The sequence below is a fragment of the Oreochromis niloticus genome, linkage group LG11, assembly GCF_001858045.2.
Source record: "Oreochromis niloticus isolate F11D_XX linkage group LG11, O_niloticus_UMD_NMBU, whole genome shotgun sequence".
Classification (NCBI taxonomy): Eukaryota; Metazoa; Chordata; class Actinopteri; order Cichliformes; family Cichlidae; genus Oreochromis; species Oreochromis niloticus.
The window spans coordinates 25,240,224-25,266,195 of record NC_031976.2 but is presented as its reverse complement, the minus strand read 5'-3'; the positions used below and the strand labels follow the sequence as shown (position 1 = coordinate 25,266,195).

Below are 25,972 nucleotides of genomic sequence, written 5' to 3'. Positions count from 1 at the left end.
AAATACTTTCTACTCATTCACACAATTAGCACTCTTTTCTATGAATATTTAACAGATATGCCTCCTAAGTGATCTTCACAGTGGTGAGCCAGGTGGCTTCAAAATGATTTATTATTTTTACAGTGCTTCCTGATTATTTCAGGACTGCTGCACTGATCCTACTTCAACTTGACATCCTGTCTGTCCCTGCTGTGCACCTCACGAGGAAGAGAGGCATTAAGAGAAGGTTTGCCCATCTTACGGATGGAGGTGTTGGGGGGTGAGCGGGGCAGGTGTTGTTGTCGTGGCAGAGGGTGGCTGCAGGTCCACATCGCTACGGGAGCGAGACTGTTTGGCCCGAGAAGAGCCACGCCGTCGAGATGACTGTCGGTCCACACGGGCACTTTCACTGCGTGCCACTTTCCTACTGAAGGGGTTGAAGTTGGGAAAGGATGTGGGAGGAAGGAGTCAGTTTGAGACAGAATAAAGAGAAATGACAGGTGGAAACAAAAGAAAGCAACAGGAAGAAAAGAGGAAAATGTGTGGATTTTAAGAGGAAAAGGGAGGCCAGAGAATAAAAAGAAAAAACAGAAAACATGGTAGAAGGAAAAGACAGATGTACCAGTCATATGAAGATAGGTAATTAGGATGATAAAGAGGATGAGTTAAATCAATAGAGAATTTACACAAAAATATAAATCACATCAGCAAAAGGTAGAGAAAAAGAAAATGGATAACAAGCAAATATGCATGATATGACATGCATATGCTTAGATAGTAAAAGTATATTTCATACACGGCATTAAACTGCCAATCTACAAAAGGTATGTTAAACTAGCCAGGCATTGCTTGTACTTTGTGGACTATACTGTACAAGTTTTCAGTTTTGCAACTTTAAGATATCTCAGCAGTTCTCCAGTTTCACACAACGTGCATAACAACTAAAAAAAATCCAGCTAATCTCAACAGTCAGCTAATTCTTTCACAAGCAGGTTAAAAATGTTTCACCATGTTTATGTTACGTATCTGCAAAGCACTGTGAAGCTCAATGTGAGCATGTGCATGTGAGTGTTGTGTTCTGTGTTTGTGTGATATGCGATCAGTATAAGGCCTGAAGCATGTCCATGACTCTGTCAAGGCGCTGACACCCACCTTGTCTTCCGTCTGCAAAAACACGGGACACCACATTGTTACACACTCGCCTTTACACAACTATTGTAAGCCACAGTAACAACCATAACATACAAAAAGCACATCCCACCATAATATCCTAAACTCATTTTAAAACCTCTGTCAGAATAGCATGCCAAAAACGATGCCAAAGCCCCTGGCACAACATTTAACACCACATACTGTGGAGACAAGCAGGACAAAGGACGGGCCCTGACCATGGCAACAGACGGAGACACCTTGAAAAGCACACAAAATAAAAAGCTCTAATGAACTAAAAACACTAAACTAAATGTACTGTCTATGTTTGACTATAAATGCAATTACACAGTGTAAAGTTTTGACTCAAGCCTGGCAGTAGAACAAATTGCTAATATTCAAATTCTTATAAAGCTTTTACTTTGGCTTAACATGGCTAATGGCTGTGACTTAGAAGGAGTCACTATTGATGCAGTGGCACTATTATGATCACAAATATGTAAGTATGGATAAATATGCCTTTTTATTGCCAACATGTACCTCAATCCCCCCAAAAAAGAAAAAAAAAAAAAGATAGAATTGCACAGCTGATGTCTATATGCGACAAAACCTGCAATAAAGCTCTGCTGTAAACATCAACAAGAGATGCAAAGGACGCAGACAAAAAAAAAACACAGAAGATATTTGAAAGAGCACACGTGCCATTATGGAAAAGAAAAAGGAGAGAGGGAATGAGGGAAGGAAAGGCAGAGTGCTGGAAGTAGAAGGCTGGATTTGGGTTCACCTGATCGGGGTCCATCTCAAGACTGAAGACTCTGTTAGCTAGCGAGCAATGGGCAGCATGACAAAAGCTAGCACACAGCAGGGACAGACTGCTGGGGGGAGTTTTACCACGCTCGCCCCAGCCTCAGCAATTCAAACATTTCGTTCCCCCACTTTACCCTGGTCATTCGTATCCCATAAAGTCTAATTATAATCTGATTACATCTCTAAGTCTGTGAAATGCCTATAATACACTGCAGATATTACCTCACTCCCTAGACAATAGTCGTTATTACTATCTCCATCCTTCTCACCTTTCTTTCTCCAAAGGCTCCTCAGGGGGGATGTCACTGGGTGAGATGGGTGAGATGGGCTCGATCGGCCCACCTGCAAGCCCAGAGGGCAAGTCATCTTGCAGAGCTGGAAGCTCTAAACGATTGCTTGGGACAGCTAGAAGAATTGAAAATTAAATTAAGCATTTTCCTGTTAAATAAAATTGACTTGAGCAAACAAAATAATGTAAATCTTTTTGCAAGAACACATCAAATCACTCTGAAGACTGATATAATATAATAGTTATAGAAATTTTATGTGCCCATAAAATGTCCATGTGTTATATTTTGTGTACATTAGTATTGTCGGGGTGTGACTTTTAGGAGAATGAGAGTTTAGCCCAAATCGCAACATGTTTTCATTTTAGAAAAGAGTTTTAAACGGAAAACTATTTCTGGCCAGATGAATGGTTCACCATCATTTCAAATAATCTCCTGAAAAAGCATGTCATGACACTTATATCTCATAGGCATGTAGGTAGCAGCAGTCCGATAAAATACTAAAAGGTCAGAAATGACAAGCAAAATTTGGCCTATCCACACTAAAATGTGGCCCTTGAGCCCATTATGGGTCTTAAAACAGAGCAATGTGGGCATCAAGTGTAAATGCAGCAAAGTTTATCGTTATAAAGTCAAAACCTATTAATTAGCACAGACTCACAGGGACACCAAAATAACTGTAGCATGTCTTGTTCATCAGTATCAATGAGCAACCTTACCATCACTGTGTGACTCTACGGTAGTCGTGCTGGTGGGGTGGTTGCTTGAGGAATCAACATCTACCGCAGGTTGCACAGGAGGGTTTAGGCTGGGCTTCTTGTTCAACGATATAGTGGGAACTCCAGGGTCATTCGGGGTGGTTTTAACGCCATGGCTTCTGCGATCAACTGACCCTCTATCCCTGTCTGCTTGAGAGGATGAAGGAAAAAAAAAAACCAAAAAAAAAAAAACCATGACCACAAAGAACCTCATTCACTTAACAACAAACAAACAAAAAACAGCACACAGCAGATTTTGTAAGTCAGACAGACAGGACTCCTGCAGCTAACAAGAGGACTGGTTTGACACAAAAGTATATCAACAATGTTTTAATTTAGATTAATGCAAGTCTCTGCAAGACACAGAACAAATGGGCAATCCTGAGTTAAAGTGTGAAGTCTTCAGATACTAGATTTGGATGGGTATGGGTTAGGGGGCCACACAAGTGATTTTAGCCAACCAGTTCTAAGAGTTGAGGAACACCCATTTAGCTTAGGAAATAGTTACGAAAATTACGACATTTTCAGTGTTTAAAGTGCTAGTATAATATTTGTAAAGAACCACTCCAATGCACAGCATCAATTAAACAATGCTCCACCCACATGCTTTCCTGGACTGATTCAGGACATGCACACATGCTTGCGGGTTAATTAGTACCATTCTCATTCTACAAGTTAAAAAGCAGAAGGGGAGGATTCTGAACAGTGACTACCTTCATCCACTTTAATTTTGGACTCAACTGTAACTGGAAAGAAGGGTAGGACAAAATATTTTCATATCCACATTATTCATCAACATCACTTAGCAAATTTGAAAAGTCAGTATAATATATAGTTTAGTATATTAATTATAACACAGGAAAAATCAAAAATTGGTACACACCGATCCAGTTTTGGAAACCAGGAAACACTCTTGAGCTTTTGGCCTTTGGGATGTCATCCTTATTCTTGGGCTGCAATATCACCAGGTAGGAAATTAAAAAATAAGGTGAAATTAAAATCAGATCAAAAGGCTGAAAAAATACAAATTCAACTACAAAACGGTTTAAGAAGAACACTGCAGGTCAATAATTGCTCTGCAGTGTTCTGATTGTTGATGCATTTATTTAGCTTTCTAATAGGATACCGATGTTGTCAGTTTATCTTACCTTAGGCTTTCTATTGAAGAAACCTACTTTGGACTTCTTACTGTCAGCTGCTCTGTTTTTAACCCCGAGGTGTTTCATGTACAAAACCACAGCATTAAAGATGGTTTGGCTAGTGGAGAAACAAGAAACTTGTGTTAATAATAATATATAGTCTTTACACAAATGAACTTGCTTAAATGCCCAGAATATATATCTATATATATTATTATATTTAAAGTCCCTACAGACGCATACGTCCTCACATTAATGGCAGCAAAAATACCAGTGTGCTTATTCTATCTCCAAGTAATACAGTTGAGACACTTAGTTTAAAAAAAAAAAAAAAAAAAAAAAAAAAAGATGAACTGCATGAAAGACTAGAAGGAAAGAGGGAATTGGAGAGTTACAGATGTCCAGAGGAGGAGCATGAGAGGAGGAGCTCAGAAGAGAGGAAGGAAAAAAAAGACACACAAAGAGCTGAGGAGATATTAAAGGAGCTAGGAAAGGGAGGAGACACTGGGGATGTGCATAGAACAAAAGTGCATCACATTACCAGACACTGCACAGTTTCTCAGAGTCTGCCGCCTGAGTACAAGGCGTACAGTAAAGAATTTGAACTGAAGAGGACTAGGAGTCCTCAGAGAGTAGCCTATAGACACTAAGGCAAGCACGACAAGGTTAGTCAAATATATGCACTAAGAGAATATATTGTCTAATAAGGACATTAAAAGAAAAATTAAATGCAAATAGAATAAAAACGAGTGCAGTGACAATACAGAAATAAAGATATATTTTTGGACTGGATTTTCTAGCATACTTCTACAGCAACAAACATTTTGAAACAGTATGACAAATTTTTGGCCGGACCACACCCAGGCTTGCAGAGGTCAAAGCTGCTACACAAAGAAGAAAAAATATACATAAACACAACAACACCACTGACTCACCATTTATCCTCATCAAAGGCACCTGTTGATCTGAAAGAAAAGAGACAAGTGTCAGCGATGTCACTATTGTAGACAGAAAAAACAAAACAAAGAAACAAACAACAAAAAAAGTAATTCTGATGCTGCATCTAACTCACCTCTTCCTTTTAGGTAACATTTTTTCTTTCTCTTGCTCGACTAATTATGAACTCTGTTTTAGGCCTGTGGAATCTGAAGTGATTAAGCTTTTCTTGATACAACTCGAAACTGATCGTTATGCTGTTGGGGTCAGAGCTGCAGCTACTGATCATATTCTAAGAATCCACCAAAAAAGGAAAGAAAAACTAAAACAAAAAAAAAGATTAAAAGTGCAAAAGATGCATCAAAAGCTACTCTTCTGCCTGCACTTTAAATTTTTAAACTCAACCTGCACACTTGGCGATTTGCAAATGAAAAACCAAACTGCTGTCCTCAGTGTCAAAAATTCTCTGCGCTGGTTTGTCTCTTCAGTCACCCGCCTGCAAAGCAAAGTCAGAAGTGCTCCAGCGCAGCGGAAATGTCTATTTAACCATGTTTTTGTCTGATGCAACATGCAGGCAAGACTGTGGAAATTGGATACTGATGTTTTGAGATGAACATAAAGGATGGGAGGGGTTTCCCCGGGATTTCCTTGCATAATCCAATCACATCGACTGGTTGCCTTGTTCGCTTCACCAAAGAGACCAATAAGAAACAGATGGGGTGAGGTTACTGTGTTGTGGTCAAGAATGGAGGGAGGTGTGTGCGCGTGAGTGCAGAGGGGTGACTGAGTGCGGGAGTGCTGGAGAGGAATAGCGAGCAGGACTGAATGGAGTGAGGCTGAATGAATCGTTTGTGCACTGGAGATAGAGATCCAACTGTGTGATAGTAATTGAGTGAGTCAAAACTGAATTATCACGTCTTTGATAGAGACTCCTTTGCAGGCTTTTTGTGTCTCCTCCACTCTCATCGTGGTTATATTCACAGGATGAGTGCTGCTTGTGCACAGTGCACCTCTTTTCATTTCTGCTGTTCTTTTTTTTTCTGTCTTTGACAAGATGAAGTTAGACAGTCTTCTGCCCCTTTCCCTGGCCTCCTCTCCCTCTCTGTCTGACTCATTTCTTGTAGAGGATAACACATTGTAGTTTGCCACGGGGTCAAGGATAGATTAACTTTCCCCTAGATCTCTTACTTTCTTTCTTTAACTGTGTTCAGGGCAGGAGCTATCCAGCATCGATAACCCTCTGGCCCTTTCTTTCCCTTTGTCTCTTCTGCTGTCTTACCCCCTCCACCTCCCACTACCAGCCCTCCTTCAGTTGGCAAAATTCCAGGGGAGAGCCTTCCTGCCAGCGTGGCACTACTGACTCCATTTTTCTTCTCCGCTTCCTCATGTCTTTCTGGCTCTGTTTTGTTGTGTTTCAATCACAGGTCCCTTGTCAGCTTAATTTCATCAATTACCTGCTTTATACGCTCTGTTTGGAAATGGATTTGTGCACGACTAATGCTAACGCTTTCCTTTATAGTTTTAAAGGAAGTTTAGAAGCAAGATAAGGGAAAATTAATCCAAAACTACCAGCTTTAGCCAACAGATCAGTCATCTTCATGTGCACAGCAGAAAGTAATGGCAGAGAAAATAGCTCCCAAGAACATCGAACAAAAAATTATTGTAATATGTAAATTGGTTACCCATTCTTAGTACTCATTGGCATTTTAAGCACACCCAGCAGAATCTCTATGCAGAAAATGACTTGAACTTCACTTTGTGGAGGCTGGATACCTGAAATATTTGTTGAAAAGTGGAGTAAAACTCACTGTGTCTCCGACATCTTCTCTAGGAGGTTCTCAGCAACAGACTTCTCCTTCATCTCCATTGGGACACGGTCGGTGGGATAGTGGCTGTCCACGTCATTTAGCTCAGCCTCACAGAGGGTCATACCCATCATCCTCTTTTGCCTAGGCAAGACAGAGCAAGAGATGGGAATCAAGTTTAGCAGAAACATCTCAAACTTTTAACACTAAAAGGATAAAATGAAGACAGCGTTGTGCAAAAGTATCAGAAAAACACAGTCAGCTTTTGATCCACCATGTAATACAGACTGGTAAGTGTATGGGTAGCAGTAGCATCATTTGTCAGCATCACAGTGATCCCAAACACACTGCTAAAGCAGTAACAGCACACCCAGATAGAAAAACGTACAATAGAACCAGTCATGGACTGGTCTCTCCAGAGGCCAGACCTCAACAACACTGAAGCAGTGCGAGTTCATCTTGGTGAAAAAGTAAACAAAAGGCAGATAGCATCCAAAGAAGAGCTTTGAACCAATCCTGAAGAATACTTAAAGAAATGACAAGAAAGTCGCCTAAAGAGGTTTAGGCAGTGTTGAAGGATAAATGTGGTCATACCAAATGGTTCAAACTGTTTTTTACCTTGTATACTGTATTTCAATTTAAGCTTGAACATTTTCCCAGCAGTGTATAAAAAAAATGAGGGGTGGTTCAAGACTTTTGTGGTTCAAGACTTTTGCAAAGTACATTATGCTTTTCTAATTCATTAAAAGGTACACATAAATCTAGGACTGAGAAATGGGCAAAAAATTGGGCATTATCAGCAACAGCTGACTATCAACCTTTTAAATTATAGAAACACCTACTCATTTTTTCTCCATGACCTTCAACCTTCCTTTGTCATCTTACTCTCAAATGTCAGATCAGTGTGCTTCATATGGATTTTGGTAAAGAGTGGCCTGCATATTTCTGTTTACCTAAGCAGGTGTCATTAACAGGTAATGTGAATACAAGACAACCTTTTGTAGTGTTTACACATAAAGATTTCATATTGAAATCTTTTCAGATAACTTTAGTGACTAATGTGTATTAGTCACTGTTGCAATTCTAATTGGAGGAGGGCTAGATTTTATAAATTACATACCTACAATCATGATATGCACGGTAATGTTAAGTTCACATAACCGTTGAATGTTGTCAAATACTAACATTCATAAAAAGCTTTAGACCTAGAAGTTGAATCCAATTAATTACTTTGAAAAACTGTTTGACATTACTTGAGTAATGCTGAATTGTAGTTATTGGGTTAACCATGCAAAAGAACTGAGATGGTAATTTAAAGCAGCTCAGTGTCCAGATAGGTGTTATTACACCCTTTAACTCTGATTTCCAACAACAAACAATAGAAGTTTTTGAGATCAAAATTTGAAAATGATTTTTCAGCTTGTTTTGAAGTAACTCACTGAAAATGTATCAAAGACAATAATAAGACAGATCATCAAACGGAAGCTTTGTTTTTTTAGTGAGGAGAAACACCAACAACACCAACCTTTAGATTAATAAACAGTGTAATTATTATTGTAGTTATTTTTTAAAAATTAATTAACCAAAGTTTCAAGAATGTCCCTGATCACATATCAGCCATTAATCCCAACCCTGGATGTTCTAATCATGTTGTGAGATGCCTGTTGTGCATTTAAAAACTACTTACCAATTTAGTAAAGTATGTAAAGACGGAGTAGACTGAGTGGAAAGACTGAGTAGAGTTCTCACCTGAAATCCTCCAACTGTTTGGCCACTTCAGCAACTTGGACGCTCTGAATCTCCTGAGCTAAGCGCTTTTGGTTATCATCTGTGAGCACTTCTACACGGGATCGGTCTTAGGGAGAAGACGGAAAAGAGAAAGGAAAGAGTGAGTCAAAAACTAGAGAGAAACAAAACAACAATGTACTGACTTAGATTTATAAACATCACTGGAAAATAACTTACCCAACTCAGAGTTTACGTGAGATGGTACAGCCACTTTCAGAACCTGCAATGTGAAGCAAATGACAAAAACACACAGAGTGAAAAATAAAAAAATGAGATACGATTCAGACAACATTCAGACTAAGATGTGCTGACTGACAGTATGGATTCTCGGTTTGTTTTGTAAAGCACTGTGGTGCAGTAGCTACATGTCACCACAGGGTGGCATTTTAACACAGGAAATATAAAAATAAGAGAAAAAACAGATACTCCAAAGGGGGATGCTCTGTGTTCATGTCAGCTCTGTCATTGACATGAAAATAACCACATGGGCCAACTTTACGTCAATAGGTTAACAGAGATGGGGGTGAAAAAAGGAGGGACTGAGCGAAGATGATTCCTTCTACAGGGCTTTCCCACGATCCTGACAGGAAGCTGTGAGGCTGTATGGGCTGGCAGGGAGTTTGACTCAACTGATAGACATGTACAGTGCATGAGCTCTGAGGAGCAAATATAACAGACAGTAATGCGGGCCAGGTGTGCAAGACAGATACTGTACAGACAAAGCAAACAAAAACATTGGATTCCTCTCTTATATGTTCATCCTATTTATTGAGCTGAGCAGCTCAGTAAATTCATAATTTTAGAAAAATAAAACACAATATTGTACTGATAATACAAAGGCTACTTTTGTCTCACTAACCTTAAAGTTAAGATGCTCAAAGATAAGTTTAAAGCTAAGAATTATGGGAATATCAATGATCTAAAAATACATAGACAGGGAGCCAACCCTACAGTCTGTTATTATGGGTACATTTCAAATCATGCAAGCAGAACTTTGATACTTTGATCATCCAGGCCATAGGTGTCAAACTCTGGCCCGCGGGCCAAATTTGGCCCGCAGCCTAATTACATTTGGCCCGCGAAGCCATGCCAAATTACTATTAGAGCCGGCCTACTGGTATTATACAGCTAATATATATATCGTTTAGTATTAAGCTTTGCTTGTTCCATATTCAGTTTTTCAGCAAAACTTGTTTGAGTCCATAAGAAAAGATTCATTCTTATATCTGGAGGAAGATTTTTTTTTCAATAAATATTAATGTTAGCCCACGACTTTGTTCCAGTTTTGAATTTTGGCCCACTGTGTATTTGAGTTTGACACCCCTGATCCAGGCCATGAGCCAAAAGAACCTGAGGGAAGAAATCATTTTAGTGTCTATCAAATATTATTTTTTCTTACAGTGCAATTTTAACTCCATTTACAGCAAAAGGTAAATAAGTACAGATAAGATAAAGATTATAAAGACTATAAAATACTTTGTATTTCATTATCAGAGTGACTTCATTCCCTCTCTGTTCTGTGTTTTTTTTTGTTTTTTGCATGAAGTCTGCAATAAATTTAATGTTTCAAGCTTTACATCTTTATCTCTTTTTTTGGCTGTGAAACATTTGGGCCAACTTTTGATAATTGAGGTGGCTTTAAAAAAGACAGAAATGTTGTGTAGTCTGCTACTTACTGCACCCTTGTCCAAGAAGGTTGCGCAAAAATCCGTAAACTGCTTTTTGGTCTCTTTGGCACTGAGGTTTTTGAAGAGTTCAGCATGGAGGTAACAGAGCTGACAATGGGGAAAAAGACAATTTTATTTAGTACTGAATAGCTCCAAAATCTTTTAAAATAACTACTTGTGCCAATTTATGACCACAGCTGTCACAATTTTATTTGACATGACCACTAAAGATCACAAACACACATCACATAAAGGCATGCCAGACATAAAAACCTAACTTCAGTTTGACTCGGTGTGCTTACATGTCTAACACAAAATGACTGAAATCAATTTAATAGTTGAATCCTAATGACAGTATCCCATAAAGTAGTTATTGTCCCCTCCAGAGATAATCATGCACATACCCCAACCTGCATTTGTGTAGTGGACGCACTATAACCCCAAGGCAAATTGAGCAAGCAACCACTGATGCAAACCACCGATACAATTTTTTCTTAAATGCTGCAGAATTACAAATATTTTGTAAACAGACTACACCACTCATGTCGTGACAAACATGAGGGAAAAGCAGGGGGGTGATGGAGGACATCGTGGGTGTGAAAGGTGTAACAGTACCTGGGTGGGTCACGTTCTCTGCATGCAGAATAAAGGGAAAAGGACAGGCATGCCTTTTATCAGCACTGACACACACACTCAAACAAACCTTTTTCACTATTCCCGTGGGGGTTACTCATCGGTATTATGCATTCCATGGTCCCCAATTTAACCCCAACCAACAACTAATTCTAACCTTTATCCTAAATCCAAATATTAACTCTGAAAAATAAAATTGGACTCATAGGTAAAACAGTCTTAATCCACACTGAGGTACAGTGGACATCAAAATAGCTGTTTCATGTGTTTCACACAAGCCAGACAGAAATTGATGACTATTACGATTTGGATTTCATAATTAGATCATATCTAAAAGGTGATATACTAACATTTAGAGTTACTCATCATTATCGTCACTAACTTTGTAAAAATATCTTATCAGTAGCTGCTCTGTGGAAGCTTGTGTTATCTCAGTTTCGCATAGGTGGTTGGCTGTAGTGGACCTTGCATAATGTGAGTTCTCACCAGGGGAGCAGGGTCAAACTGCAGAATGACATGTTGCAGGAAAACCAGCAGGTGGGTCGGCCGATTCTTCAACTGCTCTATGTTGTCAAAGGTGTTGGAGTGGTCCTCCACAAACTGAGACAGACAAAAATAAACAGGTGTAAAAGGAGATGGAATAACTTATCTGAGATTTGATGATCAAGTAACATTCGGTCCTTCATGTGCCACTGTTTTCTGCACTCACCTCATTCAGATCGTTTTCAAAATCCTCATCCTCAGCCCCGATGATGCTCATGGCTGGGTTAGAGCACTGAGGTCCAGACACACCCTGCTATGGAGAAAGAGGCAGGGAGGGGAAGAAAACAAAACAATTAGCAAAAGTTATGTGCTATACTTTGAAGTGGTAGGCCATCTCTTTGACGTCCTGGGCTCCCACTGAGCAGAACCAGACATAAAGCCAGATTACAGTTTACACACAGTGAACTTTCCCAGTGTACTACAAGTTCAAGCAGAAAGATGGGGAAAAATGACACAGCTTCTAAACCAGCCTTCTGGAGAGAGATCGAGACAATCCTGATGCGCCATAATAGTTGTGGTCCTTGTATTAGAATCAGAGACCTGCTTTAAGTCGAATCCCATTCATACAACCCAAGAAAGACACAAAAATTCAATGCATTGTTTATTTTTCACTAATAATGAGTGCTATTAAATAAAAATGTATAAATGTTTTTAAAGAAGATCTGTTCATTTTACATTTAATGCCTGTTAAATGAAAAGCTGGGGTATGCTTACCAATGTCCTTACTACTTCTTTTAAAAGGAACTATTGCTAACTGGTTTGAATTTGATTTAAAATTGTTATTTTAAAAATGACTAGAAGAAAATGTTTTATGAGACTGTGTTATTAGAGCCACCATTGTAACACAAATAAAAAAAAATAATAGTATATTAGACGAGATAGGCGTGGTTAGTGGTTAGTACTGCTGCCTTTCTCTAAGAAGTTCTGGGTTTAAACTTCCTGGTATGTGTGAAGTTTGTGTTTTAAAAAAAAAGTATACAAGTTTCGTTAACTGGCGATTCCCAGAAAGTTGACTCTGTTCATCTGGAGGCACTGTGGGAGAATGTTTCATCACCGACTTCTTCAGTCTCACCTCACCGCAGGGTTCTCCAACCTTATAAACAGTACAGTTGCATAACAATCAAAATAGAATGATGAACACAATCATCTTTCTGGGATTTACTTTCCCTGGATTATTGAGTATGGATCAAGATGTTAATAAGTGATTCTAAACTTGCTATCGGTATGACCATGAGAACAAAAACTTATCTCTAAAGTCCAGCACCAAAAAGTTTAGGAAATCCATTTAGAGGCGCCCCAGGTAACAATTTGATAGAGAGCTAATCACATATAGTTGTATTTTTTGTAAGTAAGTTAGTAAGTTGACCATTACTATCTGTTTGCACAAATGTGGAGAGCAGCTACTTATAGCTATTCATCTGTGTGTCAGCCGGTTGGCTCATAATGACTGAGGAACGCTTTACATTTTGGTGAGGCTGTAACCTTTTTGAACTTGAGTTTACAATGAGTACCTTTATAACCACACTCAACCTTTTGAGAATCGATGGGAATTGTTTTACGATTTTTACTCAATATGAAAACATAGTCCAGTTGGGCACTTGGGTTTCTTCCCTCCATGGACCAGTGCTGTTGTAACATGAACTGAATGTTGCCCTGCTGAAATAGGAAAGGCCTTTCCTGGAAAAGACATCATATGGATAGTGGCATATTCTGCTGCAAAACTTATACATTAGCACTGATGGGGCCTTTATAGATGAATAAGACAGCCACGCCTTGTTGCATCTCCCATGTAGTACCATTATGGATGGAGGCTTTTGAACCATCTACTGATAAACTATATGGCCATCTACTCTTAAACCCAGGGTATGGGTTCAAGTCTTCCCACTTTTCTTAAGTGAACCTTTAATTTATTTAATAGGCAATTATGGACCCTGTGACAAACTGTGTTCACTGATGATAGGTTTAGGAAGAATTCTTGAGTCCACACAGTGATTTATACTGCTGTTTGCAATGCAGTGCTGGCTGATGACTTGAAGATAACAGCCTTTAAATATTGGTTTTCAACCTTGTTCCTTTTTTTAGAGAGATTTCCTTGGATTCTACTTCTTCCTTCAATTCTCCCTGGGGTATAACATGCATTGGAAAATACCACATTCTCTGAAGTGTGTCCAGATTTTGTCCCTTATTTTTCCAGACTTGTGTTGGGTTCAGTAAAAACACTCTGCAGAAAGTTCTCCTCTAGATGAGACACAAGCTCTTCAGGTCTAAAAATGCAGCTAAAGTAATTGGAAATTAAAGGTTTATTCTAATTTTTTGCTTTAGAAAATGATGAATGGGAAAAAGTACATCAATTTAGCCGCACCCTTTTACAGCCAAAACCATTTCCTCTTCCCCAAAACACACAAACAACACACAGCCCTTGTATTCAGTCCTCTGAAGGTTGCAGACCCAGAGCCGCCACCAGGGAACACCCAATTACATACACACAGTCACACAAACACACGTTAAAAAGCTGCAGTGTAGTGTTAGGTGAGAACACAAGGCGCAGTGAGTACAGAGACAAAATGGTTAAAAACTGAGTCATCTTAAAAACAGAGGAGGGGAAAAAAGAAGAGAAAGTTGTGACCAAATGTTAGCAAGAAGCATATTTGAATATTTCATCAGGCACCTCTTTAGTATAAGGACTCATTTATTCTTTTCTATTTAATTTTGTTTAAATAGCATAGTATGCATTTAGTGTAGGAGGGACTAATGATACAGAGCTTCATATTCTATTCTAGCCCAGAGTCAAGAGTAAAGACAATCAGATTTTGATAAGAGTTGTGCTCTTTACAGCAAGTTTCCTATTATAATCTGTATACAGTGCAAACTATAAAAAGGTGTCAGCTATTTAGCTTTGCATCGCCATTTATACTGCGGTAATTGTACCTTTACTATTTTTTTAACCAGTGTAGACAAGAAGATACTGTTATAGCAATATTAAATTCTCTGGATTATTACATCAATATAGTTACATAACTTGTAATTTGTAAGATATTTGATAAACTTGCTGAATTAGTTTTTTCTAAAAAAAAAAAAAAGATTCATGAAGTCCACAGAGTTTCTCAGTGACTTTTCATACTTTAAGTACACTTTTGTGCCATTGTAAACTTGCTCACATATGTGGTTTTGCATGCTGTCTGTTAAGTAGGAACAAATAACTCACTTAGTGGTTAGAGTTTATAAGGAAATGTGACTGTGCAGATGGCCATTATTTGATTTATGGCCTGATTTCAGTGTATGTGTTCAATAGAAGATAAGTGGGGTCAGAAAGATATGAAAGTCACCGTGAGCTCTGGTAAAGTGAGGGAGTGAAACAGTGGGTAAGATTGCAGACAGGCAGAAAGTGAAGCTGGGAGACAGGCAGAAAGTGAGAGAATGTGTTCATTCATGGCCATTTCCAGTGGGCTGCAGGTTGAGAAAGGCCAGTGTTGGAGCAACATGCGTAGGAGGGGTTAGCCAAACAGAGAGACACAGGCCTGCCAGGGCCATGAATGCACATCTGCAGGGACATACACAAACATGACACAGAGGGAAACGTCTCCTCTTTTTCACACCCATAGACCCAACCGCCAACACCATACTAAAGTGAGACCATCAAAGATACCTTATCATGCCACTGAAGAAGCTCTGACACCATGACGACAATGACTAATGCTGGAAAAACATATCTACCCATTTACTGGTGGAAAGATAAAATGCTGTGAACATTTCTTAACACACACACTCAAGTTTTAACAATAGGTGCGTGAGAACAAAAACTGAACTGAGAAAGAAAATCCTGGGCAATCTTAGCCATTCCTATTGACTTCTGGTTACTTCTGTTTGGCAAAAAGTGCTCAGAACTCCTGAACAATTTTGGTCATTCTTATTGAGTTTAACCAAAAGTAACCAGAAATAATTAGCCTAATTTATTTAATCAGTAGTAATACCTATTATAAAGGCTATTATGGACAAGTTGCTACTGTATTATGTATATGTCTAGAGGGTCATACTATGAAGTAGGATTTAGGCTTAAAAAGGTAACTCCATTACTAATACTGTGTTTTCAGTGCTATGAAGGTGGTCCACTTTTAAAACGGGGTAAACTGCTACGGTAACGTATGCTGCAGTGCTTACAGGTACAAAATAAATGTCTACTAACCAGTCAATTCACCAGAAAATTTCATCAGCAGTCCTGTAAGACCCATGGAGCCCAGTGTACAGATAGTAAGAGGTTCTAAAGTCTGTTTGAATTAGATTTTATGTTCATTCTTTACTTACTCTCTGACCATTAAACTGTCTTAAAGTGCACAAACTTTACTATACTGGTATAATAGCTATAGCAGTTGTTATATATAATAGTTTTCCCCCATTATTACTGACTAAATGTTTAAAGAATATAAACATTCATACAATGCTTTTAATACTGGTACTAGTCACAATGCTGTATTTGTAGATTCTGTGTTGCTTTCAGCCTGTATTACAGGTTAACCCTCTTAATTTTATAATATTTTAGTTTTTTTTTCCTTTGTAAAATCAAAAATCTGTTGCCTCTTATGCTTATGCCATATGCTGCCAACATCACTTTCATCTGAACACCCTCATAAGTAGACTGCGAAACTCTGAACTTCTTTATAGAGCTAGTGACCACCTTCATGTGGACACTTACCTTTTATAGACACTTGATAGGGGCAAAAAGTTGACAGTAGTGACAATATTCTCAGCATTTCAGTCTCCTTATTACAGGACAGGTGAAATCTGATCCTTTGTTATTGTTATGTCTTGGTTGATTTCAGAGGAGCTGCAGTACAAGTTCACACTTTGGAAGACAAATTGGGGCAGGGGAAGCTAATTGCAGTAACTCAGAGGGAAGTAGGCAGGGTCAGGACTATGAAGGGACTCCTCTGAGCAGAATGAGCCAAATGGTGCATTCCAGCATATGGCACAATTCAGACAACAGATGGATACAGTCTGGGTCTTGAGCAATAACCAGACCCTCTGCCCATCACATACATTACAGGATAACTGGCATAAGCTCTAGGCTGCAAGCGTCTTTCTAGTCTGATACGGACGTTGCTAAGGGGAAAAAAAAGGAAGGGTGTGAGTTTTTGAACAGAGCGTCCCAGAAGCGCGGAGATCAGGTCTGGTGCTCCTGAGTCGGCAGCTGCCCACCACCCCTCCCTTCCATCACATTCCAGTACTAACTAAGTGTCAGGTGGCATCAATCTAATGATAGCCATCAAGCGTACGTGCCTTTGTGTGTGTATGTGTGTGCATTAGGACCTAGCACGTATATGGGAGGGGGCCATTCCTATGTTATTGTAGAGAGCTGCTGGTAAACTTGTGTGTTTGTGTGTGTGCTCTCTGACAGCTGGTCTTTACGAAGCATTCCTCTTCATCTCAGACCATGCAGAAGTCTAACACTTTAAATTGGAAAAAAAGATGGGAGAAAAAAAAGCAGCAACCAGCTTGCACAGTTTAACATTTTATATTTCCACCAGGTTACCAAGGTTTTGCTGCAGCATGATAACACTTGCATCAGCTCTCATGCAAACTACACATTCACTTGCAAAACATTAAAACAATTAGCTTTTTAGCACAACTCCTTTGACCAAGAAGAGTGGAGTCTGCATCTTCGGCGGCCATACCGCTATTGGAGGGGCTTGGACCTGTCAATCAAACTCTTGCAATAACATGGCAGTGGCTGTCAGACCCCTGTGTTATAAATAAGTTTAAATGATGCACTGCAGAGGAGAAATGGGATGGCAACATTTTTAAAACCAAGAACTAAAAGGTTCATTATCCACAGAAAAAACACATTCAGCTTACTGAACCACAGGAGCAATCTCCACCGCAACATTATGTTAACATAATATTATGTTGACATTTATTTACAGAGATTAAGAGTTCACCTCAAACCATGCCACAGTTTGAAAAACTAGTGCCAGCAACAAGAGGTCCAATTTTTGGTCCACTGTCAAAACGCAAAAGCAAGGAGTTTACAAACTAGTTATGCTATTACAAAATCATCCTTATACATTTGATTTGATTTGAGCACAGTAGTTTTCTCTCCGTAGAAATTGAAAATGAAAACAGCTTATTGGAGTAAAATTTTTAGCATGCTTCCTCCAACACAATGGAGGTCATATGTGATGTAACAATGAACAAAAGACACTTTTTTTTCTTGAGTTGAACTTTAAGATCCCTTCCCTTCTGTTCTTCTTTTGTTTTAGTTTTAAAAAATGGTGAACTATTGCAGTTAAAGATTTCATATTTATGCAACAAACCACACTGCTAGCCAGTCCCATCAGTGATGTCAAAGAGGAGTAACAAATTTGAAGTTCTTAATCACAGAGATTAGAAAAAGTTTTTCACACCAGGTCAAGGGTTTGCTGATATTTTGAAAGTGGTTTAAAAGTCAAACTGAACCACCCAAGAGATTGTGAGAGGGAAAAAAGGAAGTGTGATCAAGTGGCTCTCAAGTTGGAATGAGTAAATATCTGATAGAGTAAGAAATAATTCTAAGTGAAAATATGACAAATTTATGAGGGACCAGTTGATGGAGACACATACATCCTGTCCTGAAAACACTAAATTTAAATAGATGTAGACTTGTTTACATTTACTTGGTGCACCTGGCCACAGAATCCATTGTATAAGCATAGGTCACTGCTCCCTTCTTATACTTGGTCACAATAGGCTGTGTCCTGTTCTCTATATACTATGAGGGCAGCATCCAAAAATAACCCAACAGCTAATGGCTATTGCCTGCTGTGTTTGTACTGCTGTATGGTTTATCTGACTTGCTCATCAGGCCTCAACCTCATTAGCACTGACTGGGGGATTTCTAGCAGTACTGCTGCTCTTCCACTCCCCAAGTGGCTGATCCTTGAGGAGCCTGAGAAAAGACTAGGGCGAAAAAAAAGAACTGGAGAAGGTGGCAAATGGGGAGGCACACAGACAGGAAGTGGGTGTAATTTCCTCAGGAAGCTATCAGAACCATTTCCTGTATGACCTATCAGATGAGAAGAGAGAGAGAAAGCGAGACAGAAAGGAGATGAGAATGAGTGAGACATTTTGAAAAGAAAAAAAAAAGTTGGTGCCCACAAGTGTTTCCGCACAAAACATGGTAGTCAAAACTGAATCAAACAAACCTCCAGTCCCACTCATCTCTTAGTTCACATGGGAACCAGAAAAGGAAGTTAACGCAGTGCATAAATGAAACCCAGTGTTGAACAAATGAGGAACAGAACTCAAATGATAATGGTGTGAACAGGGGCAAATGGCCTAAAATTACAGGGCCCGGCTACACATTTTGCTCTGACTTGCAGCTAAAACATATTCAAAATATTCTTTTCCAACATTATATATATTTAAAATAAAAGCTAAATAAGACACTTAGACAAATCAGACTGTGATCTCAAAATCTGGTCGATTGTTTGGTCAATATGCTCTCATCCAATTAAATTCCCATTGGTCAGACAATTGCAGGCACTGCTTCAATAGCTTTTCATGACTAACTCATTGAGCAGCAGGAGAAACAAGCTGCTTCTGAAGAACACTCACAAGTTTTCACAACTGTGGACTTACCCAAACCTTATTAAGAAAACTAGCTTGATTACATTTTCTGAAAATTTGCTTAGACTTGGCTCCAAACTGACGCCACATCAAATAAGACAGCAGTGTGGCTGCATTTTGTTAAATCTGCTGTGCAAAAAGTCAAGTTTGGACTTTGCAGCAGTTTATATGTCACAACGCTGCTACCAACAAAGGCCTGACATCTAAAACTGGTAACCTGACTTTCCTGTATTAGGAGGTCTAGTCATCTATTGTGGTTACCACTTAAAGCCAAGTGTGACCACATAACAAAGGCAGCGGCTCGCTTATCAAAATGTAAAATTGGCCTGATATGAAAAATTATCTAATAAGTTGCACATTCTTCAAATGTACCCACTTATGCAGCACAACCAATCAACTGTTTAAAGAGCAGGCATGTCTTCAGTGGATCAGGATTTTCTTTTGTTAACTACACACATGTTTAAAAAAAAAAAAAAAACTCCCCCCAAAAATGTTCTATGTATTGAATATATATCCTGTTTTAGTGCTCTTGGAATCTAAACATCTTGAATAACTAAGAAAGCAAGACACCAAACCAAACAAAAAACAAACTGTGGCTACAAGCACCAGTATATAGCTTATATTGGCCTTATGGAAGACAGAAGTAAAGCCAATGCTCTGTAAGGAAGGAGGTAAAGGTGGAGGAGGAGGAGAGGGAGTGTGGTGCAGAAATTAAAAAAAAGAAGGGACACACTTCAACAGGAAATTAAGAACAAGGCTGCAACGATGGAAAAACAGAGAAAAAAAAAGAGAAAACAGGCAATGGAAACATAAATGTGAAACACCCTGGAAAGAGTAGCAAGCATGTAAGTACTGAGAAACACTGTTAAGAGCATGGCCCTGCACCTGAAGGCCTACAGAGTATACATCTGCTCTTTAGCAAGTATAAACAAGCACGCACACTAGATTCTTCCAACCTTGACCAAATGGTTTTAGCTGCAGCTGGCAGAGCTGACAGTAAGCTAGCACCTCAGGATAAACAAACCCAAAGGGAACTCTTGACTGTAGAGCATGTGCTGTGTGTTGGGATGTCAAGTCCACACAGATGTTTAGATTAACAACTTAGCCGACAGCCGGCTCTATAAAGAAAATAACTCAGCAGTTTTAAAGTCTTTCTGCTCCTCATCACATTATCTTTGAACGTTTAGCCAGCACAAAATTGATGTGGCAACACATAAAGCCCCAATGTTGTGTTTATACATCTTTATACTTAATAAGCATCCTGTGGCCACAAAAAGGTCACAGTAAGATCCATAGGAATTTGGACACATTCTTTTGTAATTTTGTGTCTGTGCACCATCACAGTTGATTTAAAAATCAAACAGTTAAGATTTGATTGAAGTGCAGACCTTCAGCTTGAATTTTAGGTGTTTAACAAAAGTATCGCATTAACTGTATAGGAATTATACACATTTTTATATATAGGCCCTGTTTTTATAGGCTCAAAAGTAATTGGACATCTAACTGACAAGCCATGGGCAGCTTACAAAAGATCTGGAGTTGATTCAACTTGTATTTGGCATCTTTTTACCGAAACTCTCAAAGCGATGTTGATGCAAGTGAGGGAGGCCGTCATTAGCCTGAATAAACAAAATAAACCTATCAGAGAGATAACAAAAACTTGGGGAGTGGCCATATCAACAATCTGGTACATTCTTAAATAGAAGGAATGCACTGGCTAGCTCAGCAACGCCAAACAGCATGAAAAACCACAGACGACAACTGAAATGGAGGATCACTAATCCTTTCCCAGCATCTAAGCAACTCAAGCCTTGAATTAAAACATAAAGTTTGCATTCCAACCACATCAGGTTCAAACCTATGGACATGATGGCATATAAATTGAAAATCCACAAGTATGAAAAAGTGCAAGGCTAAATGCACATGCACTGAATGGCTCTGTGTTACTGGGCCGGAAGGAAGGAGCAGGGTTTGAGCAGGACACGTGTGAGGTGTAAAATGCCTCAGTGCAGTACAAAGAGAATGTTATTTAATTTGTATTACTCATGGGCATTACTCCTGCAGAGATCAGCTCAAAGACATAGCAAACAAACATATCTGATTAAAAGTCATATTCTCAGCGATAAGACATTTCAGGATAAGTAGTCCTGATGTGACTGAATGTCTTCAACTTTGTTGTGTGAGATAAAAGGGCAACAGAACAGAAGTCTGAGCATTACATGAGGTCAAAGTTATCCTTGAAATCTTGTCGCTATGCAGGCAATGAGCAAAAAACAAAAAAAGGTTTACTATGACATAATAGTGTTGCATAGCAGCATGCATGCACAGGGGCAGTTGGTGCATCAGTGCATGGGAGTGGCTCATCAGCAGTGAAGAGGTAAGAGACTGCCTTTCTCCTCCTCGTCATTACCACAGCCTTCGTCTACCATTCATTTTTTTCCCCTCTGTGACTTTCATCTCTTTAAGTATATATTACTTTCTTCTCCTTCTCCTCTACCTCTGGCGTTAAACAAAGTGGCCCCTTTTACACTCGTTTCTAAAACAGCCGGTGCATTCATAGCTGGTAGACAAGGGTCAATTATGTAATTCAACAACCATTACGTAGTGGCTAAAATAAGATTATGGCCAACAGAGCGGGCAAAGCACAGGCAGATTTTTTCTTCATTGCTTCACAGGATCCTACCTTAGCATTGAACAGGGACTGTTGCAACAGTCCAGTGACCTTTATCTGGACAAAACCTCTGCAAAGAATCAATGACCTTCTTTTCATATGGTTTTAGTTGAGCAGATTCAGAGGTTTTTAATGATGCTGGACAGAATCACCCAACCAACTCTCAGCGCAATACTCCCCAGTGTTTGTTAGTTTAAAGAAGTTAACAAGGTATCCCATATAACGAGAGCTACAACCTCCCCTCCATGTCCTCATGCACACATATTCATGAAGGCTTAACAGACGTTTGATTCATTTTTCTTGTCCCTCCTCAGAGCTAAAGCATACTTCAGTTTCCTACTCTAATAACCCTCAACTCCAAACCAAAAACGCCCCATCCCCTCTCTCTCGCCTTATCCCCATATAGAGGTCACCGACTTCATGGAAACAGTTGATAGGCTGAGGCAAATCGACTGGCATGGATTGGCAGCTCACAGTGAACCTCCAGCTTGTCCTAACTGCTTCCATGTGTGTGTGCGTGTGTGTGTGGAGCAGTAATTGCTAAAAACCAAACACAGACATCTCTGATTAGCATTTTCAGACCAAAACAACTCCCGACTAATTCACAAGTCTGTTACGTGTATTAGTGTGTCCACTGTAGGTTAGTTCACTACTGATTTTAAGACAATAACAAACCAAGCCAGAAATGCCAGGGAACAGGATGAATATTTCTGGAAGGAATTTAGCCTGCCCAGATTCAAAGCTTCTGAGGTTAACACTGCCAAAAAATGCCTGTGTACTTGCACACAGGCACACCTTGGTTCGGGATGCTTCAAACATCATGCCCATGGTTGGCAATGCAACATTTTTCTAAGAACACAGCTATTCAAGTGTGAATTGATATGTCACTATTATTCACGGTTATCAATATAATCAATTTTTCATCTCAAAACCTAACTCTAATGTGAAACAAAGCCTCAAACACTTAAAGCAAACACTGACTGACAATACATTTGGGAGGCTATAGCCAGTAGCATTCCAAGTAATGAAACACACATGTTGAGAAATAATATTTCTCAAAGTGTGGCTGCAGTTTAAAAAAAAAAAAGAATGAAAAGGAGTGCAGCAGGACTGCAAATATCCCCACAGTCTTCTTTCTTGTCAAAATCCGGTCTCTAAAGTAGTTAAAAGTTATTCAGCTAGAGATTCTGGTTCTTGTGCCTTTTTTTAAAGACACAGATGCCAAAATTTCCCTGGCTCTAGTTTGTGCCAACACAAACATTTCCTTTCTTTCACATATGCACTGTAGGCTTGAACCTTTCTAAACATTACCCAACTAACATTACCTGCTAGCTCCCTAGTAAGAAGCTTGCATGATGTCCAACTGAACCATTGTGAGACTGGCATAGGTAAATTTTCTGGTGAACCGCAATGAGAAAATGGCTGTCCGGTGTGCTATGATCTGCTCGACCAGTGCCCTTGTCTAAACCAAATGGAAGAATCTGCAGAACTGCGACTGGATATTTAGTGGATTATCTCATGCAGTGTGCTACCTCTAAAAAAGGGTAACTTGGGTCATATTTATAGTCATATTTTACTATAGAAGGCTCTTGCATTAAACTGGGAAGGCAAAATAACCTTTGAAAATACATTAACACCAACTTTGGAGAAAGGTTTCCATTTCTCACTGCTAGCACTGCAGTGAAAAATGGAAACACTGGATGGAAAAACTGGAGCACAGTATAGAGAGCAACCATAGTGAAATAATGCACTCCTTTTTAAATGTTTATATACCAAACATTAAACTGATTATTGAATTGTTCATTACTGAAAATCTGAGCTGCCACCAAAGATTTTTACCATAACGTAAACACAGCCAAAGGAATGAATGATGATAATATCACAACAAATGAAGGAAATTTTAAAAAATACAAAAAGGAAAAATGTGAATTGTGAAAATACGACCAGATACAATGGTTAGCTAGTTATTAATCATATGTGTTATTAACTAGAGCTGCATGTATAGAGCCACCAATGTATCAGTCGCCCAATGCACTCCAACAATTTTAAGTTTTGCTAATCTAGCAGTGTTAATTTTGACAGGTAATTTTTTTTAATTTTAGTTTTAGTCATAGCCTTTTGACTAAACCTCATAATTTATAAATTTAAATTGTAAAAGTTTGTTGTGTTTTGTGGTGACAGTGGCTCCACTCAGTTTACAAAGCATCATCTTTTCCTTCACATCAGCTGTGAAATTTCTGCTCTTCTCTTCCTCCCAAGCACTGACATTTTGCCGTGTTTTCTTGAGAAACCACCACCTCCACCCCCACCGCCACCTTGTTTGTCAGCAGCATATCAGATGCGCGCATCTAACTTTACTGCACAAAGATATTACTTCTGATTGGATCACTTTCAAACTTGTCCCGCCTTTCTATACAGCTAAATTAGTTTAGTTGCATTTTTATTAGTTGAGGAAAGTGTCGACACATTTCATCATAATTTTTGCCTTTGTGCATTAGTTTTTATTAAGTTATCATCTTGTCTTGCATTGTCAGGAAAAAATGACGAAAACTATTGGTCAACGAAATCAACACAGGTATGTGGATGTTAAACACTCATAAATTCAAATTTAAAAAGTAAATAAGAGATGGAAGAAACACCCTTCAGTAATGTTATAAGTGTTGATGTTGCATAGTTTGTCCTCAAAAGGGCAACTTCGCTAATGGAAACACAAGTGTTTGGAACACCACAAACACAACAACAACCTGATCCCGGCAGAGTTGGAAAGAGTGTAAAGGAATAAATAAATGTTTATCTTTCATGTGTATGAAAGGAAAAAGAAACATCGGCTGATATAAATTAATATCTAATTTTTTAAATCTCTAAATATTGGTGTCAGTCTCCTGTATCAGTTGGGCTCTATCATTAACAAAACAACAAATCAATATTTCATTTTTTAAATATTCCCAATTAACATGAACAATGCTATACTATAACACTCCTAATAATAGGAACACTTAGTTGCAATGCTACTGCTTTTATCAGGGGCCTATTTTTAAGGTCGATAGATAAAGCTCTAAGAATAGGCTCCATGTATTAGGAGAGGTATCTGAATTATTTTCGGTATGTCACAATAATAATCTTCCAGTGTACTTCACAAGGAATGCTTCAAGTTCAGAGCTACATTTCTGTGTGTGAAAACTATCCAACTACCTAGCCAGCATAAAAGACGAATCCCTCATCCTCTCCTCTTGCTTTTTCTGGGGTTTCTCACATTTTCCCTTTTTAATTTTTCCCTTGAACATGTACAAAGCTGTAAAGCTGAAAGTGCATCAAACATCACAGTTAAAAGTAATATATTATGTAGGGTAGACTAGCAGTGGTACAGTGTAATCAAAACATAAATATAGAAGTTGCCATTATTCAAAATGACGATGGAAATGATGATTTATTGTATAACACAGGATGAGCGATTGTTTGTAAAGAGCTGTGTGCTAACATACAGTCAACACACTGTCTCCACACACTTGACTGGAGGACCTTTCACCCCACCATCTTTCACTCCTCGAGAGTAAACAGAAGAGTGGAGTCTGGTCTCGCTTTTTCCACTCTGACCCTCAAATGAAAGAGCTCATTCTCTGCTTCTTCACTCCCTCACCCCCTGTCACATCGGCCTTCCAGCCAGCCCGTCTGACTCACATTTGGACAGATAGATGTAAGTCTTTCCATCTTCTCCCTTTTTCATATGAGACACTTAAGCTCCTGGAGACAAGGCTGAATTTGCACAAAAACCTCCTATCATCAGTCAGAAAGCTCATAAGGATTCATGCTGCATTCATTTTGAAATCAAAAGGGGTGCTTCATTTGCGGCGGGGACATCACTGCTGCACACATATGACTCACAAGTTGCAAATCCACTTCGAGCACATGCAGTGTGAGCAGAACATTAATGACAGCAGAGGGAAGACAGAACTTAACAGGTGAAAAAAACCCAGACAAGCCAAGGAAAAAAAAAAGAAGCCCAGAACAGATGCATTCTGGTCTATGCTGGAAAACCATAATGATACATGAATAATGTATTACTCAATTAAAGGGAAACTCCCACATGTAGGCCACATAGGCACCATAAATACTCAAAGAAACATACTGCTCGCTCTCTATTACGCTCCTTCTTATTTTCTGACACATATACGCCATTAAAGTGATGGATGCTCATACTAAACATGAGCATA

At 39.0% G+C, this 25,972-nt stretch overlaps 1 protein-coding gene across 7 annotated transcripts in view; it reads right to left on the bottom strand.

The window, feature by feature from the left end:
• Positions 1–25,972, bottom strand: part of arhgef1 (Rho guanine nucleotide exchange factor (GEF) 1) — a 39,784-nt gene that overhangs the window by 10,980 nt on the left and 2,832 nt on the right. The window contains exons 2-15 of one of the 7 annotated variants that reach the window (XM_005463940.4): positions 11,658–11,741; positions 11,435–11,548; positions 10,325–10,423; positions 8,826–8,868; positions 8,610–8,715; positions 6,864–7,004; positions 5,055–5,084; positions 4,129–4,237; positions 3,864–3,933; positions 3,694–3,726; positions 2,942–3,130; positions 2,205–2,340; positions 1,132–1,143; positions 242–406 (exon numbers count right to left, since the gene is read on the bottom strand). In XM_005463940.4, the coding sequence (XP_005463997.1) occupies positions 242–406; positions 1,132–1,143; positions 2,205–2,340; positions 2,942–3,130; positions 3,694–3,726; positions 3,864–3,933; positions 4,129–4,237; positions 5,055–5,084; positions 6,864–7,004; positions 8,610–8,715; positions 8,826–8,868; positions 10,325–10,423; positions 11,435–11,548; positions 11,658–11,708 (1,298 nt within the window). In that variant the 5' untranslated portion in view covers positions 11,709–11,741. Of the gene's footprint in view, positions 1–241; positions 407–1,131; positions 1,144–2,204; positions 2,341–2,941; positions 3,131–3,693; positions 3,727–3,863; positions 3,934–4,128; positions 4,238–5,054; positions 5,085–5,191; positions 6,367–6,863; positions 7,005–8,609; positions 8,716–8,825; positions 8,869–10,324; positions 10,424–11,434; positions 11,549–11,657; positions 11,745–25,972 lie in introns of those variants that run through there. The other 6 variants (XM_005463939.4, XM_005463941.4, XM_005463942.4 and 3 more) reach the window with 6 other exon arrangements.